General features: G+C 34.4%; 1 protein-coding gene across 3 annotated transcripts in view; it reads right to left on the reverse strand.

Moving 5' to 3' along the window:
* Positions 1–15,685, reverse strand: part of CTNND2 (catenin delta 2) — a 1,202,081-nt gene that overhangs the window by 6,623 nt on the left and 1,179,773 nt on the right. For all 3 annotated transcript variants that reach the window (XM_074205345.1, XM_074205344.1, XM_074205347.1), the window contains 2 exons: positions 13,990–14,121; positions 2,094–2,167 (listed from right to left, as the gene is read on the reverse strand). In XM_074205345.1, the coding sequence (XP_074061446.1) occupies positions 2,094–2,167; positions 13,990–14,121 (206 nt within the window). The remainder of the gene's footprint in view (positions 1–2,093; positions 2,168–13,989; positions 14,122–15,685) is intronic.

Here is a 15,685-nt window from a genome sequence, read left to right on the forward strand (position 1 = left end):
TTTTAGACCACCTGAGATACACCAGAGGGTTAACACCAATGCTGAGGCTCCAGTGGCAGCCCAATGTGTAGTGAAAGCCATTTTTGGTGAGGAGGTGATCTCTGGTTGGCCACCTAAAAGCTAATCTTATCACATTCAAATGTGATATCTGATATCTGATATCAAATGTGATATCTGAAAAACGTTAGTATCTATGTTTGGAAACATCAAAAACCAATTAAATTTAAAGGCAAATTTTGCTTGACTTTTGAGGACCTGAGGCAATTTTTGGAGGCATAATTGTAATATGGAAAAGCCTTTGTCTGTTGCAGTTATTTCTAGTCTAGTCTTGATGAACTCATTGCCTAATTGTACTCATTTTGGCTTTCAATTTTGAGCAGCAGACTGAAGTTTAGTTCAACAATTATTCTAAATCTGTAATTGAGGAATAGTGGTAGGAGTGTTACGCGAAGCAAACGACATTGTGACACATGCACATGGTCTTTACATTAGTGTGCTTATGTGGTTGTGAAGAGGATATATGCTCCCCCTACATCATTAGTATGGCAGAGGAATCACATTTTCAACCACAAAACTCCTGAGTGGGCCAAATTAGATTAAAATGATATAGAGAGGTTAACAAAAAAAAAAAAACATACCCATACAGATAATGTTTGTGTTTAGTTGGGTCTAGAGGCAGTCCACAGAGGTCCATTTCTATTTGAATTAGACTCAACTGGGTAATGTCATAGATATTGTATGAGTAAAGCAAATTACTTAACCTTTCTGAGCCTCAGTTTCCTCATTTATGAAATGAGAAGATAGGACTAGACAGCCTCTGGGGTCCCTTTTGTCTTTAGATAAGTGTTCCTGTCTACTTTTGGTAGCAGTCCTGTGCAATATTAGCTGTTGAGGAGAATAGAATATATTATTTCTCTTAACCCTCCTAGCAAATAGTGTTACAAATGGAGTCTTTGCACAAGACATGGCTATCTTTTTATGTATGAAGATTTTTTTTCTTTCATTTTCAAAGGGAATTTCCCTGCTGGGCACCCAGAATATTCTTGTAAAAAGGTTACTGTTTTCAAAAGGACCACAAAATTCCTTGGTCTTTTTTTTGCTTTTAGATGATAATGGCAACTGATCAAAGAATTTTCATTTTTCTCTTTTCAGTGTAACTTCAATGATGGATGACAGGAATTGAAGGAATCAGAAAAAACCATTATTGAGGATGACTACAAAAATATCAGTCACTCAGTAATCATCACTGTAGGTGAGAAAATTTAGCTAATTGTTTCCCAAAATCCAAGAATTGTTGTTATTATTATCAATTTTCAAGTAAATCTTATAATGGATTTGAATTCACTTGGAAGGATGCCACATTTTTTGCAGACTACATGATTGAATACAACCTCTGCAGTCCATTGTTTATCAACATGGCCAGACAGCATAAAGGTATAGAATTAGTAAAGTCAGACTGGTTTTTAAGAGTATCACCTGTATAGTAGTTGTATTGTTAGCACTCTTCCATTTGTTTATGCTTCTGGGATATTTGTGACAGCTGGACATACTTATTAAAATTGTTAAGGTCTCTAACCATAGTTACCTAGCCCTATCTTATTCAGTGACTATTTGATATTCAAGTAGAAGACCTTGCAGACATGAGGCTAAGACTGCAGCTGTTTGTTCTTATCTTTCTCTTGGAAGAACTGGTAGAGAATTTTCTCTACTGGAGTCTGTATGAAGTCCAATTTTATTTTACAGTAATTCATTTATACTCATAACATGACAAAAACACAGAACTGGGAGAGTCTTAGAAAAAACTGAGAACAGTTCAGAGAGAGAAGACCTATGGTATACCTGAATGGCTAGCCAGTCTTTGCAGGAAGATTTCCAGTGACTGGGGTTGTCAACTGCTTCCTAAGGACTGATGAACCCCAAATCCTTTTATTCAAAGGCTAGGACATATCTAGGGGCAGTCACAAAATGTTCTCTTTCCCTTTCCCTCTTCCCTCCTTCAGGTTTTAATATATCATGGAGTTCCTTTGTTTATATTCTGGACATTTCGCACGATTCTAACTAGAAGAATGATCAGAAAATTATATATATCCTACCTGGTTATGTTTGATGTCTTCAGCAGGTGCACCATAAGAATTTCTGTATAAGGTTGAAATTCCAGTGTTTTGAGCTGCAAGTAAAATTCAAAGGACAACAGTGTTATTCTAGAAGCCGAGAGGCCTAGAACAGCAACAATAATAAATTGGTTGTGAGACCAGCATCTGACCCAATTAAAGCTCAGTTTATTATGGTTACAGGGAAGGTAATTATCTGGTCCAGTTTTTATCCACATTGCAGAAATATGTTGAAAAGGAACAAAATGATCATATAAAATTTTCAAAACACGTCAGCTTCTTATGATTATGTTCATGTCATAGATAGGGTCAAGGGAATATATCCACAGATGGTGAATTTGCAAGTTTTATTGCCTTTTCTCCTAGTGAAACCCAACTGACAGAAAAAAAATATCATTCATGGAAGTAGGGGTCTATATTAGTATCTTAGATATCTGCTGAGGATTCATATTTGTAATTGGGAGATGAAGAAAATTTTAATAATGTTTTAGATAGTTTGCTTCTTAATAGGTCAATGATTAGGATTCTGTGTGCATTGCCCGATTTTCTTCTTTGTAACTGGGAAGGTATGAATAGATGCTTCCTAGGTATGAAGATTCCTTCCCTCCTCTACTTTGTTTCATTCTTGCGCATGTATGCTCCTGATTTAAAGGGAAACCTGTTCCCCCAACTCCATCCCTTTCAGGATAGAGTAACTGGGTTCTTATTACTGCATGCAAAAGAAATAAGTCTAATCCAATCATGGTGTTCAAAAAACAATTGGTGATCCAACCATTCTGGTGGACAATTTGGAGCTTTATCCAAAAAAGGTTTTTAAATTGTACATCTTGATCCAGTAATATCACTACTAGTTTTGTGTTTTGAAGAGATTTTTTTTTGAAAAAGAGGAGAAGAATCCATTTGTACAAAAATGTTTAAAGCAGCTTTTTTTGTGATGGCAAAGATTGGAAAGTAAGGGGATCTTTGCCTGTCAATTGGGTAGTGACTAATCATAATATAATATAATATAATATAATATAATATAATATAATATAATATAATATAATATTACTGTTATAAGAAATGATGCACAGGCTGATATCAGTAAAAACTTATAGAGACTTGGCACAAACTGATGCAAAGTGAAGGGGGCAAAACCAGAGAACACTGTACATAGTAACAGCAAAATAATAAGCTGATCAACTGTGGAAAAACAGCTATTCTCAACAATGTAAAGATCCACAATGATTCCAAAGGATTCATGATGAAAAATGCTATCCACTTCCAAAAAAAATAGAGTCTGAATTCAGATAGAAGGCAACTATTTTTCACTTTCTTTATTTTGTTTTTTCTTTTGGTTCTTTGTCTTCTTTTACAACATGACTAATATGCAAATATTTTTTGCATTTACTTGCATTATTTACACATGTATAACATATCAGATTGCTTAATGTCTCAGGAAAGGGGAGGTAGGAGAAGGAAGGAAAAATTTGGAATTCAAAAAAAGTTTAAAATTGTCTTTCCCTGTAATTAGAATGTAATAATTGAAAGTATTATTTTAAAAATGCTAGAAAACATTAGTTAGCCTAAGTGGGCAGAGGAAGTTACTATTGGGGAGGATAAAATGTGAAATAGGAAAGGCAATTTAATGAGGAAGATACTGGACTGAATAAAGAGGTGATGTAATGGGATGTACCAAGTAAAGGACCAGAATTGCACATTAAGATTTAACTGTTCAGGTTAATTCTTCCTCCAGAAAACCATCACCTTCACTTTAACTCACAATGTTTTGAAAACCTTGAGGAAAACAGCCAGGAACTGTGTTGTACTGGTGAAAAGTGAGCCTGCTGAGGAAAAGATGAGCTTGTTTTTTTGTTCCTCAGAATAGCATGCATTTTTCAGAAGGGGTTTTTGTCTTCCTGCATGCTTGGCTTCCCTCCCTGCTATGTGACAGTGGTCTCTCTAAGCCAAAGAGGTTTCTGGTGGAGACTTATTCCTCCCACGATTTTGACCTGCTCCACCTATTTCAAGTTGACAGTGTAACTGAAATTGAACTTGTGACAGTTGCAAACAGAAAACTGATTTCAGAAGCAACTATGTGTCCTTGCAGGTATCAGCTCAGAGGGCTAATAGAACTCCCTTTCTCCTTCTCTCTCTCTCTCTCTCTCTCTCTCTCTCTCTCTCTCTCTCTCTCTCTCTCTCTCTCTCTCTCTTTAAAAGCAGGACTCACAATTCTCTATTTCAAGCATAATCAACCTACTTAAGATTGAAGCAGCTTTAATATCTACAAATGACACATTTATAAATAGCAATACAGTGTTTGCTGAAAAGAATTTCAGAAGCTTAATCCCTAGGGTGAATTTAAAGTCAGCCACTGTAGCTCCTTGTATCACACAGTCCTGCTCTGAAGGATGCTTCTGAACACGTAATGTTCCTAGGGAATTGTGACAGCAAGAAATAGCTGTAAAAGTCCGTTATGCTCGAATGAGCAGCTGACTTTTACTTCCTGACAGCTATGTAGTGACAGAACACTAAGAGGAGAAGAAAGTTTGAGAGATTTAGTTTAATAGAGAGTCCAGAAAGGGAAACTAATTTATTCCCTCCCTCTCACATAAACCTAAATTGAGCTAGAAACTAAAGGGCTGATATGTGGAAGAGATTACTTAGAGTTAAAGGGATACTTTTTTGGGAAAACTTTCAAATGATTTCTGAGAATTAAAGATTCTATATTCTTGATACAAAGGTGAAATTTTCTTTGACCCTTTAGAAAGGAAAGAAATGATAAGGGGAAATCATATTTTAGTTGATTTTTAATGTGTTTAATGTCAAACATTCTATGAACTTCTTGAAAAGGAATAGATAACACTGATTTTGATAGAACAACCTTAGACAGTCTAGTTTGTAAATAGAAGCAGTCTTTGAGAGAGTGCAGAACTATGGTGCTGAGCTCAACAGCTACCCCATACTCCTCATGGCTTTGGATACTGAGCCTTGCTTCTGACTTCCTCTGTACTATTAAAAAAATAATATTCCCCCCCCCATTATCTGTAAATAGTTTTAACATTCACTTAAAATATTTGAGTTCCCAAATTTTTGCATCTCCTCCTCCCCTCCGTTCTCCTTGAGCTGATAGACAATTTGATATATTTCTTCTATACTTGAGGGTAGATTGATTGGCAGAGACCACAATGTTTTCATGATCTTGCAAAAAACTATTAATCTGTTTTCAGTCCTTTTGTAAATAGGAGCAAAGTCCTAAGAATCCCTGAAGATAAAAAACCAATCAAATACATGCTGCATATAGAACACTGGCTTCCCTGTTTTCTGTCCATTCCCAGGATCATACACAATCCTATTGAGAGCAGTTCTACTTTGTGTCTTGTTTAGTGAATGGAATAGCACAGGGAATAACACACATCACTTCTACTTCAATCTACAGACAAATGAACAAATTTTTTAATATACTTGATAAGTACAGTAAAGGAAAATGTACTTAAACACTGTCACAGCAAATTGTTTATGTAATTAAAGCCTATTGTTTATTCTTATAATTAAAGCCTCAATTTATAGCAATGGACATATCATTTTATAGCTATACAGAGGAATAATAATTGCAAAAGTTACTATGTCATCTTAATATGATACTTTTCTTAGCTTCAGGGTGATCAGTACAAATTGGGGTCTATGCTTAAATGACCTCCATTTGGATAAAACATTCAGAATTCTTGACTTTTTAGAAAACATACTCTATATGATAGGTACAGGAAATTTAAAAATAAAAAAATTAAATGTTTTATCCAGCTTATTTCTCTTATACTGTAGGAGACATTATTACAGAGGATAGAATACTGGACAGGGGATCAAGAAGTCTATATTCAAATACCGCCTCAGTTACTATTTGTGTGACTCTGGTTAGATCATTTAACACCTCTTTTCCTCAGTTTCTTACATTTGATGATCTCTTAGGATCTTTCCCCTGATCCTATTCATGCTTCAGAAATGACTTAGATTTAGCATTTTTATGATACTTTTTTCTCTCATCAATCCCCAAACATTTATTAAGGTTCTGCCTTCTAGGAGACACAAAAAGAAACAAAACTAACTGCTCACAAGGGGCTCACATTCTGTTGGATAGTTGGCATTTTACATTTTAGACCAGGAAAGAATTTGTTTCTACTATCAACAAATAATTTGAAGTTTCAATTTGACCCTGTAGTTTCCAGGGAATATTTCTAAGAGTGAACTACTAAGAACTTGAGATCCAGGAAAGATAGAAAATTCTTTTTTTTTTTTTTTATTGAGGTTGTGCTCAGAAGGTGAAAGGATTTAAAAATATCTCCTTATATTCCTTCTTGTCTCAGATGATGGAATTTTAGCAAGATGAAAAAAAAGATTCTGAGAAAAATGGAGTGAAGGGATTGGAGTCAAATAGGTGGTAAGTAGAAGAAGGGAAAGGAAGACAAGGTCTATATAAGGAAGTTTCTTAACAAGGCTGAGATAGATAAGGAATTTCTGACAGGAATTAGTAGTCTTTATTTCGAAGAGCAAATGCCACTTGGCCACTCACCATTTGTGCCATCATGGCCACATCATTTAATCTCTTTTGAATGTCAGTATTCTCTATTGATAAAATCAAGCTATTAACACTTGTAAAATGTATCTCACAGGATAATTTGGAAGTCCAAGTAAGATAACATATTTGTTTTTCAAATATTAGATATTATTATATAATTATCATTTTTTATTATTATAAAAGATGGCAGTATGTAAAGAAGAGACAGATAATCTGATGTATTCATTTTAGATGGGATTGAGACTTGTGAAGTTTACCAGCTTCATATATTAATGAATGGCACTAAGAGAAAAAAATCAGGAAAATTTCATGAGTGACCTCTTCATTTTTGGACTTGCATTTTTACTTACCTAATAATTTCCTAAGGAAGAATTGTTAATAGAAGTCCACAGAGTTTGTGTAAGATATCTATCTATCTATCTATCTATCTATCTATCTATCTATCTATCTATCTTGATAGGTGGTTTGGCGAGGACTCCAGTGAATTGATTATTATATTCTGGACAATAGGCATTCTTCATCCACTTGGACTTTCCTGAGTGAATAGTTAGACTAAACTCTTTTTTGAGTGATTGGTGATAAAGCTAGTGACTGGTGGAAGAAACTCCCTTAGCAAAACAAGTTATTATCTTTCCTACAAGATATAATTCTAGAGAGTTTCCTAGAATATTGTTCTTATTCAGTCAGTTCAGTTGTATCTGAAACTTCATGATCTCCTTTGGAATTTCCTTGGTAAAGAAATTAGAGGGGTTTCCTATTTCCTTCTTCAGATCATTTTACAGATAAAGAAACTGAGGTAAAGAGAGTTAAGTGACTTAACCGGAGTTACACAGCTAATAATTATCTGAGGTCAGATTTGAACTCAGGTCTTTCAGACCACATATCTCACATTCTATTCACTTTGTTATCTAGCTGTCCCCCCTATTAAAAACTTACCCAGGGATAAATGCTTAATAAGTATTTTATAATTCATTCATCATTAGTGCATGTGTTGGAAGCAAGATCTGAATCCAGGTCTTTCTTGTATTCAGGATAGTATCCAGGATAGCATCCAGGACAGCTGCCTTTGTGTGATCATAGAGCTCACTAAGGAATCTGCACTGTTCTAGTACTTGATGCAATAAACACAGTGTTATCTGCAAATAAGAACATCTGGAGTTTCTCATCATCCACAGGGAATACACCTTAGATTTGTTCTCTTCACTGGACACCCACTAGAACAGAGGTAAGCTCATTTGGTGATCAAATGGCTCCATGTTTGATTTCAATTGACATTAACAATTGGAAAGTTATAAAACATTTTTATCAATCAAATTTTTCAAGGAATCTAGTATAATTCTGACATACATATTCTGATTTTGTCTTGGAGAGCTTTTAGGCAAGATTTGCCTTTAGTGAATCAAATTATTTTTTATGGTCTACAATTCAGGGAACAGAATAAGCTCTGTAACATTCAGTGACTAGATGGGTTTAAAGATGTGGTTGGCTATAGAATATCATTTGTGAAAGACCGTCTATCTAACCTTATCCATTTTAGCCATCTTTATCAAAGTCCTGATAAATGTCTAGATTTTCATCATAAAATTTTATAGAAATTAAAAAGCAGGCACATGAGACATAGGCATTGGTTTCTTGGTTATTTGTTTTAGTTAAAAAAAAAAGAGATAGAGTAGTTTAGAGATTCCCCCTTTTTGGTATCTAAAAATGGTTTCTTAATATCTTCATAATTTTGTCCCTTCAGCAAAGATCTTCTCTGTCTATATTTGGACTAGTCCATCTGTTCTTGTCACTTTTGTTATGCTATTTCTTCTTCATTTTCTCCCAATTTGATGCTTATCTTATAGTTAAGTTCTTATATACCCTTGGCATCATTTGCCAAATTTGGGTCTCTCAACCAAGTTTTCTGTAAATTTGTTTTCCCTTCTCTTGCCTCTTAATTTTATTATATGAAGCTGTTTATAATCTTCTATCATGTCTTTCTCCATTTTCCAATCCTTCTTCCACTCAGCTGCTGAATTAATATTCCTAAAGCACAGGTCTGACGGTGGCATTATTTAGGCTTCCTTTTGTCACTATGCTATAAGATAAACTTTTGTTTCATATTCAAGGTCCTTTACAATCTGGTTCAAGTTTATCTTCCTGAACTAATACCACATTATGTTTTGGAACTCATACAAATCGTATTCAAGGTCCTTTACAATCTGGTTCAAGTTTATCTTCCTGAACTAATACCACATTATTTTTTGGAACTCATACAAAGTTTTACTGAAATTGGTTTACATTTGATTACTTCTATAATACATTTCATTCTTCATCTGGGTTCCAAACTTTTCCATGGGTTATTCTCCATATCTGGAAAAACTTTCCCACCTCTTCTCTGCTTTTTAGAATGTCTAGATTTTGCCTAAGCTCAGTTCAGGTTCCACTGTCACATTACTTCATCTCCCAAATTACTTTGCAAAGGTCTTCTATTTGCTTATAAGAAATATTGTATCTGTCAGTAGAACATAAGCTCATTGAGAGTAGGGAATTTTTTTGCTTTTGTTTTTTGTATTGTCACCTCCAGTCATCTTGATCCATATTTAGCCACTGGACACATATGGTTCTGGAGGAGAAAGCAAGGTTGACGATTTTGCACAAAGTTAAATATAACTCAATTGCTTGTTATGGCATCACCTCTCTGATTTCATGGTCTTCTTCAAGAACAAAGGACAAATAGCATCAGTCAACAAGATGGATACTTGATAGCCACTTGTTAAACTAAACAAACCTCCAAAGGATATACAAACTGATTTATATTCTCTTGGACACCTACATTTCTATGCATGGCAAGAAAATCAAGTATGTGTTGGTGGTTGTGGCGTTTAGGTTCTTTTGTTCTCTTTGTTGTAAAAATTGATATTGTCCAGTAACGTCTGACTCTTTGTGACCACATTTGGGGTTTCTTAGCAAAGATGCTGGAGTGGTTTGTCATTTCCTTCTCCAGATCATTTTACAAATGAAAAAGCTAAGGGAAACAGTTAAATGACTTTCCCAGGGTCACACGACTTATAACTTTCTGAATTCAGATTTGAACTCAGGAAAATGAAACTTCCTGACTCCAGGTCCAACAATGCACCACCTAGCTGCATCATTTCAACTTCTTAAGAAATAAATGACGATTGTCCCTCTTTCGATGTTTTTTTCCCATGTCTATTTCCATTTTTTGATGTCAAGAGCTTATTTAAATACATCAGTCTAGAGTTGTCTCAGTAGGTTACTTGATCCCATTTTTATTGTTTATTGTAATTTAGCATTGATTTTGATTTTTGTTGTAATAAGTCAAAGGTCAGGGTTTTCAGAAAACTGATTAGAAAAGGATTCCCTTATCAATAACCAGTCATTTCATACCCACTAAAATGAAGTCAATTTAATTTTTGTGATATTTCATGCTTGCCATGAGAGTGCTTCTCTTCTTGAAGGCAATTCTTATGACATATAGTGGTGATGCTTTGGTATATTATGTTTTAGGGGTTTTTTTGCAAGGCAATGGGGTTAAGTGGCTTGCCCAAGGCCACACAGCTAGGTAATTATTAAGTGTCTAAGACCAGATTTGAACCCAGGTACTCCTGACTCCAGGGCCAGTGCTTTATCCACTGCTCCACCTAGCTGCCCTGCTTCAGTATATTATACAAGTCTTTGGCTTTTCTTCTTTTTTTTATAATTGTTACTTTAAAAGATTTCAGATCTTTTGGCTGAGATGAATTACATCCAAGGGACCTCTAAAAATTCCTTGAGAAACATTATTTGTAATCTCTGAGCAACTGTAGAGAAAGGAGTTTCCAGAAGAGTTAAGTTAAATCCGTAATATCCTTATCTTCAAAATAATACATAGCTTTGATGCAGCACTTCAAGGTACATCAGGTGCTTTACATGCTATCTCATTTGATCCTTACAATATCATACTGAGTGAGTTATAGTTGAAGGAACTTGGGTTGAAGGAGGAAAAGTGACTTGCCTAGGGTCATCAAGCTAGTAAATATCTGGTATAAGGCTGAAATTCTGATCTTGCTGACTCCAACACTCTATCCACTTGTGCCACTTACCTGTCCCAGAAACTGCACCCCAGTGAGCTTGGATAATCCTGGAAAAATTCTAAAATGCATTATTAAGCAGTTTGCGAGCACTCTGGAGAGCATTGTTCATTAAAATCAAAAGAGATGACTAAGATTAGGCTATGACAGATTTATATCTGGATTTTATAGGGTTACTAGTCTGACATACAGATGATATTGTACATTAAAATATATCTATACATATATAAAATTACACATATAATTTATATATTTTATGGGTAGTTTTATATATTTATAATCCATATTATATAAAAATAAATGTGGAAAAATAACTTTAAATAAACTAATTAAAATATGTATGTATATATATATTAAGATATAAACACCACATATATTTTGTATCTCAAGATGATAAAATAAGTGCAACCAAATTTTTCATGGCCAAAAACAAAAAGTTTGTGTATATATGTATGTATATGTTTATACACTATATTATCATATATATATATATATATATATATATATATACATTTACAATATTATTATATCTTGATATATCAGGCTAGTAATCCTGTAAAGAGTTCTGTATCTCTATATATTCTTATATATGCTTGCAGATGCATATATATATATATATATACACACATTATGTATAGAGAGATCCAATGTAAAGTTTATATGAAATTATATATATATATATATATGTGTATATATATTTACATATATAAAGTTAAAATTTACTAAGAACTCTATTTGGATGAATTAAGAGAATTGTGGATCAGATATATTTATCTGATTTCCTAACTGGTTGGACAGTATAGGAGAAAGAACTCATCCTTGAGAATTAAGAACCATGGGCTCTGCTCCTAGGTATGCCTCTGGTTACTTAATCTTTCTAGGGATCCAGTTGGACTCAATGTGAAATACCACTCTTTGCTAAATCAAACTTAAAAGAAGAAGGGAAATTCTGTTTTATTCTAATATATATGAAAAAGAGGTTAGGGTTTTAGAAGATTGCATTCTCAATTTGGATCATATATGATGTTGCTGCCAAAAAGACCATATGATCTCAGGCTATATTCACAGTAGTGTCATGTCCAGAAGGAAGGTGATTTTACTGTATTTGTTGTGAGAAGGATATCCAAAGGGCAGGGAAAGACATATACTATTTAAATAAAAGGATGTAGCATTATCCATGTTGATTTGCACCCCAGAAATAGGAGAGATTAGCTGTGAGGCATGTGATTAGTACAGTAGGTGGTTTTGGTATTGGGGTGAGACTTAGTAACAATTGGACAGTAGTTCCTACATGATATTATAAGAGTAATAGAACTCACTTTCAGAATATTCTGTGGGTTCTTTATGGGAAAATATGAATAAAAATTTTCCCAGAGAAGAATGGATGGTTTGTGATCTATGGTCAGTGCTGTTAGAACAGTTATCCATATGAATAAAATCAGTGATCCACTAAAATATTCAAGTGCTAAAAGATTGTATCTAGAGCACTTTTGTCTGTTTTGGGCACCATTTTTTAAGACAGTTACTGAACAACTCAAGTAAACAATCTCTCTCTCTTTGTGTTTGTGTGTGTGTATATATATACACACATATATGCATATACATATATATACACACATATACCCATATATGTGTATATATTTTTTATTTTAAAAATTTGTTTCAGTCTCTTTATGACCTTACTTTGAGTTTTCTTGGTAAAGATAATGGAGTGGTTTGCCATTTTCTTTTCCAGATGAGGAAAATAAGGTAAACAGGGTTAAGTGACTTGCCCAGGGTCACACAGCTAGCAGATATCTAAAGCCAAATTCGAACACAAGATGAATCTTCCTGACTCCAGGCCTGGCACTCTAGCTACTTTTACCCTCCTCTAGCTGCATCATCTCAATATCTATTTGACAGATATAAATAGATATTCATTTAGGATACTGAAGCATTCTGGAAGTGAAATCACTTGAGCAAAAGTTGAAGGGCCTTTCATGGCTTTCAACTGGAAAATATAAGGCTTTCAGGGAAACATGATAGTCATCTTTAAATAGTGGATGGGCTAAATGTTGAGTTATAAAATTCATGGTAATGATGATATAAGAATGGAATTAGACTTATTCTGTATGATAACAAAGGCTGAAGTATGAATAGACCCTCTTGGATCTTGACCAAATTAAACTAGAGATATTTAACTTCAGAAAAAAAAAAGATTCATGGGGATGAGATAGCTGACTTAAAGAATACAAAGGTTATCTTAAGAAAAAGGGGATTAGACTTGTTCTACTTAGTTCCAGAGGCATTAGAAAGAACAGTTTTAATTTGCAAAAATGATTTAGACTTGATGTAAGGATAAACAAGGAAGGGAAGATAATCAGAGCTATCCACAAATGTAATGGGCTTTCTTCGGAGATCCTGTGGGATTTTAGGAATAAACAAGACAACTTCTTGATCAATTATGATTTATCTGCCAAAAGAACAGAAGGGACCTTAGACTTATCTATTCCAATCCCTTCCCTTTACAAATGAAGAAATAGAGACCCAGAGAGGGTAACTTGTCCAAGGTAATACTGGTAGAGAGGGGCAGATATGAGGTTTTGTACCCCAGTCCTTTGACTCCAAAATTCTCTGTTCTTTCCATGTACCACCTGTCTCCTTTTCTACATTAAAGTAATTTTCCATCTGCTAGCACAGGGTATATGACTGACTCTGTTAGGATTAGGGTTTCTACAAAGATAATTTATGCTTCAAGTGGGAAGTTGGATTAAATAAGAAATAAGAATGATATTTATATAGTGTTTGAAAATTACAAAGAATTTTATGTGACATTCATCTAAACAGATGAACTCTAAAGTCTCTTTCCTTTCTAGCATTTTGAGTTATTTCTTGTGAATGTGAAAAATTAACCTTCTGTATGATTTCTCCCTATAAATGGGAATGTACTCAGGAAGAAATAAAAGGACAGGAAAATAGAGTCAGAGTATAGAATGGACATGGTGAGACTCTTTTTCTTTGAGTTACTTCCATTCAGGTTTCAAATTTCCTTGTGACTACCAAGAATATGATGTCTAATTTTTACCCCTGTAGTACAAACTTAAATTTCATTTCCAATTCCAGGAAATGTTTTCCACCAAATCTCCAAGAAGTTAAATCAACTTACTAACCACAGAGTAGTTGCCAAATCTTGTTACATAATAGATTTCTGATCTTCCTTCTCACTTTACTAATAAAGTTGACTGGTTTATGCAACTCTGTATTTTCATCTCACCTGTCATAGTATCTTTCCTGGAAGTGTGTTCTCCTTTAGTTCCATGGTAAGTGGCATTTGTTCCGGTGGACTCATAATCTGTTTTCCTTTCTTTGAGGCTGATCATTTCTCGAGGTGAGGCTGGGGCACTTGCTAATGGGGGAGAAAACAAAAAACAAACATTTTTTTTGGTTCTCACAATTTGACCCATATATATATTTTTGGGGGTTTAATATAAATTTTGTTTTTATATTAATAATATAAGAACTTGTTCTTTAAAACAATTTATATATATATATATATATACGTATATGTTTAAAATATGTGAAATATGTGCTATTACTAAAACTTAATTTTGATTCCTTCCTTCTTAAATACATAGAAATAGATAGTCACTTGTACATCATCCAACAATAAGAACTTTGGGGGGGGGGAGAGAGAGAGAGAGAGAGAGAGAGAGAGAGAGAGAGAGAGAGAGAGAGAGAGAGAGAGAGAGAGAAAGAGAGAAGGTGCTAGTACTAACTGGTGGTATGGCCTTCTGATTTTCTTGTTCCAAATGGAATGTCTTCATTAAAGACAGGTGGATCAGGAAACACTGTTAATATGTCACCTGGGCTGTTTTCTTGATACTCTGTCAATAGTACAACTTTGCCTTTACTTTGTTGAAAGATGAGTTTGGGAGACACTATGATTACCAATGAGGAACTCTCTGGATGACTATAGGGAAACCAAAATAAATGCTTAAAAATGAAGACACCTAGGGCCAGCCCTATTCCATGGTAGTAGAATTAGCTTTCTTTGTATTGTAATTTGATAGGCTCCAACATAATTTGTGCCCATAGATCTTCATCAATCTGCCTAAAATTTTCAAAACCAGAGTCACTCCTTGGGCATGGAATTTCCCCATTTTGACCCCTATTTCCTAGGTCCTTATGGAAAGGGAAATGAAGGGAGCAGTACATTAGTTGTCAGCAGTCACTGATACTTTATTAGTGATGAATTCAAAAGATTAGCCAATGGAGAATCAGATTCTTTAGAAACTATATTTTGAGGGAAGAGAAATTTGTTCCTTTTTGTTCTTGACAACACAGAGCAAGAGACTCACAGATAGGAAGACAAGACCTTTGGATGTGTTTCTACCCTTGTCTCCTTCCACCCCACGCCCTATCCATTAAAGGTTACTAGTACTTATGTTCAGTTGTTGAAACTTTGCATAGCTTTAAGAGCCCAACTCGGTTGCCATAAAAAAGTGAATGAGTAGAGTCTGAAAATTAAAGATTATAAGCTTGGTTTTAATTCCTGAATGTCATTAAAGGAATGATGAATACATATCTAGGGGAAAAAAACAGTGAAAATGAAAAGCCAACATGGCTTCAATATGAATTGGGTATATCAGAGCAATCTCATCATGGAAAGGCAAATATAGTTTAACTAGATTTTAGTAAAGTATTTGACAAAGCCTTATGTTATTTTTATAGACAAAATGTTGACAGAAAATATGGAACTTATTATGAGCAGCTCAAGTCAAGACACAGACATTAATGGCTAATGTCAGCTCAATGGAAGGTCTCTAGTAAGAGACCTTTAGTTGTCCCTATGTCAATAGGGAATAGTTTTATCAATGACCTAGAAAAGATACGGCAGCAAATGGCATAGTGAATAGAACATTGGGCCTTGAGTCAAGAAGGCCTGAGTTCAAAGTTGGCTTCAGACAATA

Source organism: Macrotis lagotis, chromosome X (assembly GCF_037893015.1).
Source record: "Macrotis lagotis isolate mMagLag1 chromosome X, bilby.v1.9.chrom.fasta, whole genome shotgun sequence".
NCBI lineage: Eukaryota > Metazoa > Chordata > Mammalia > Peramelemorphia > Peramelidae > Macrotis > Macrotis lagotis.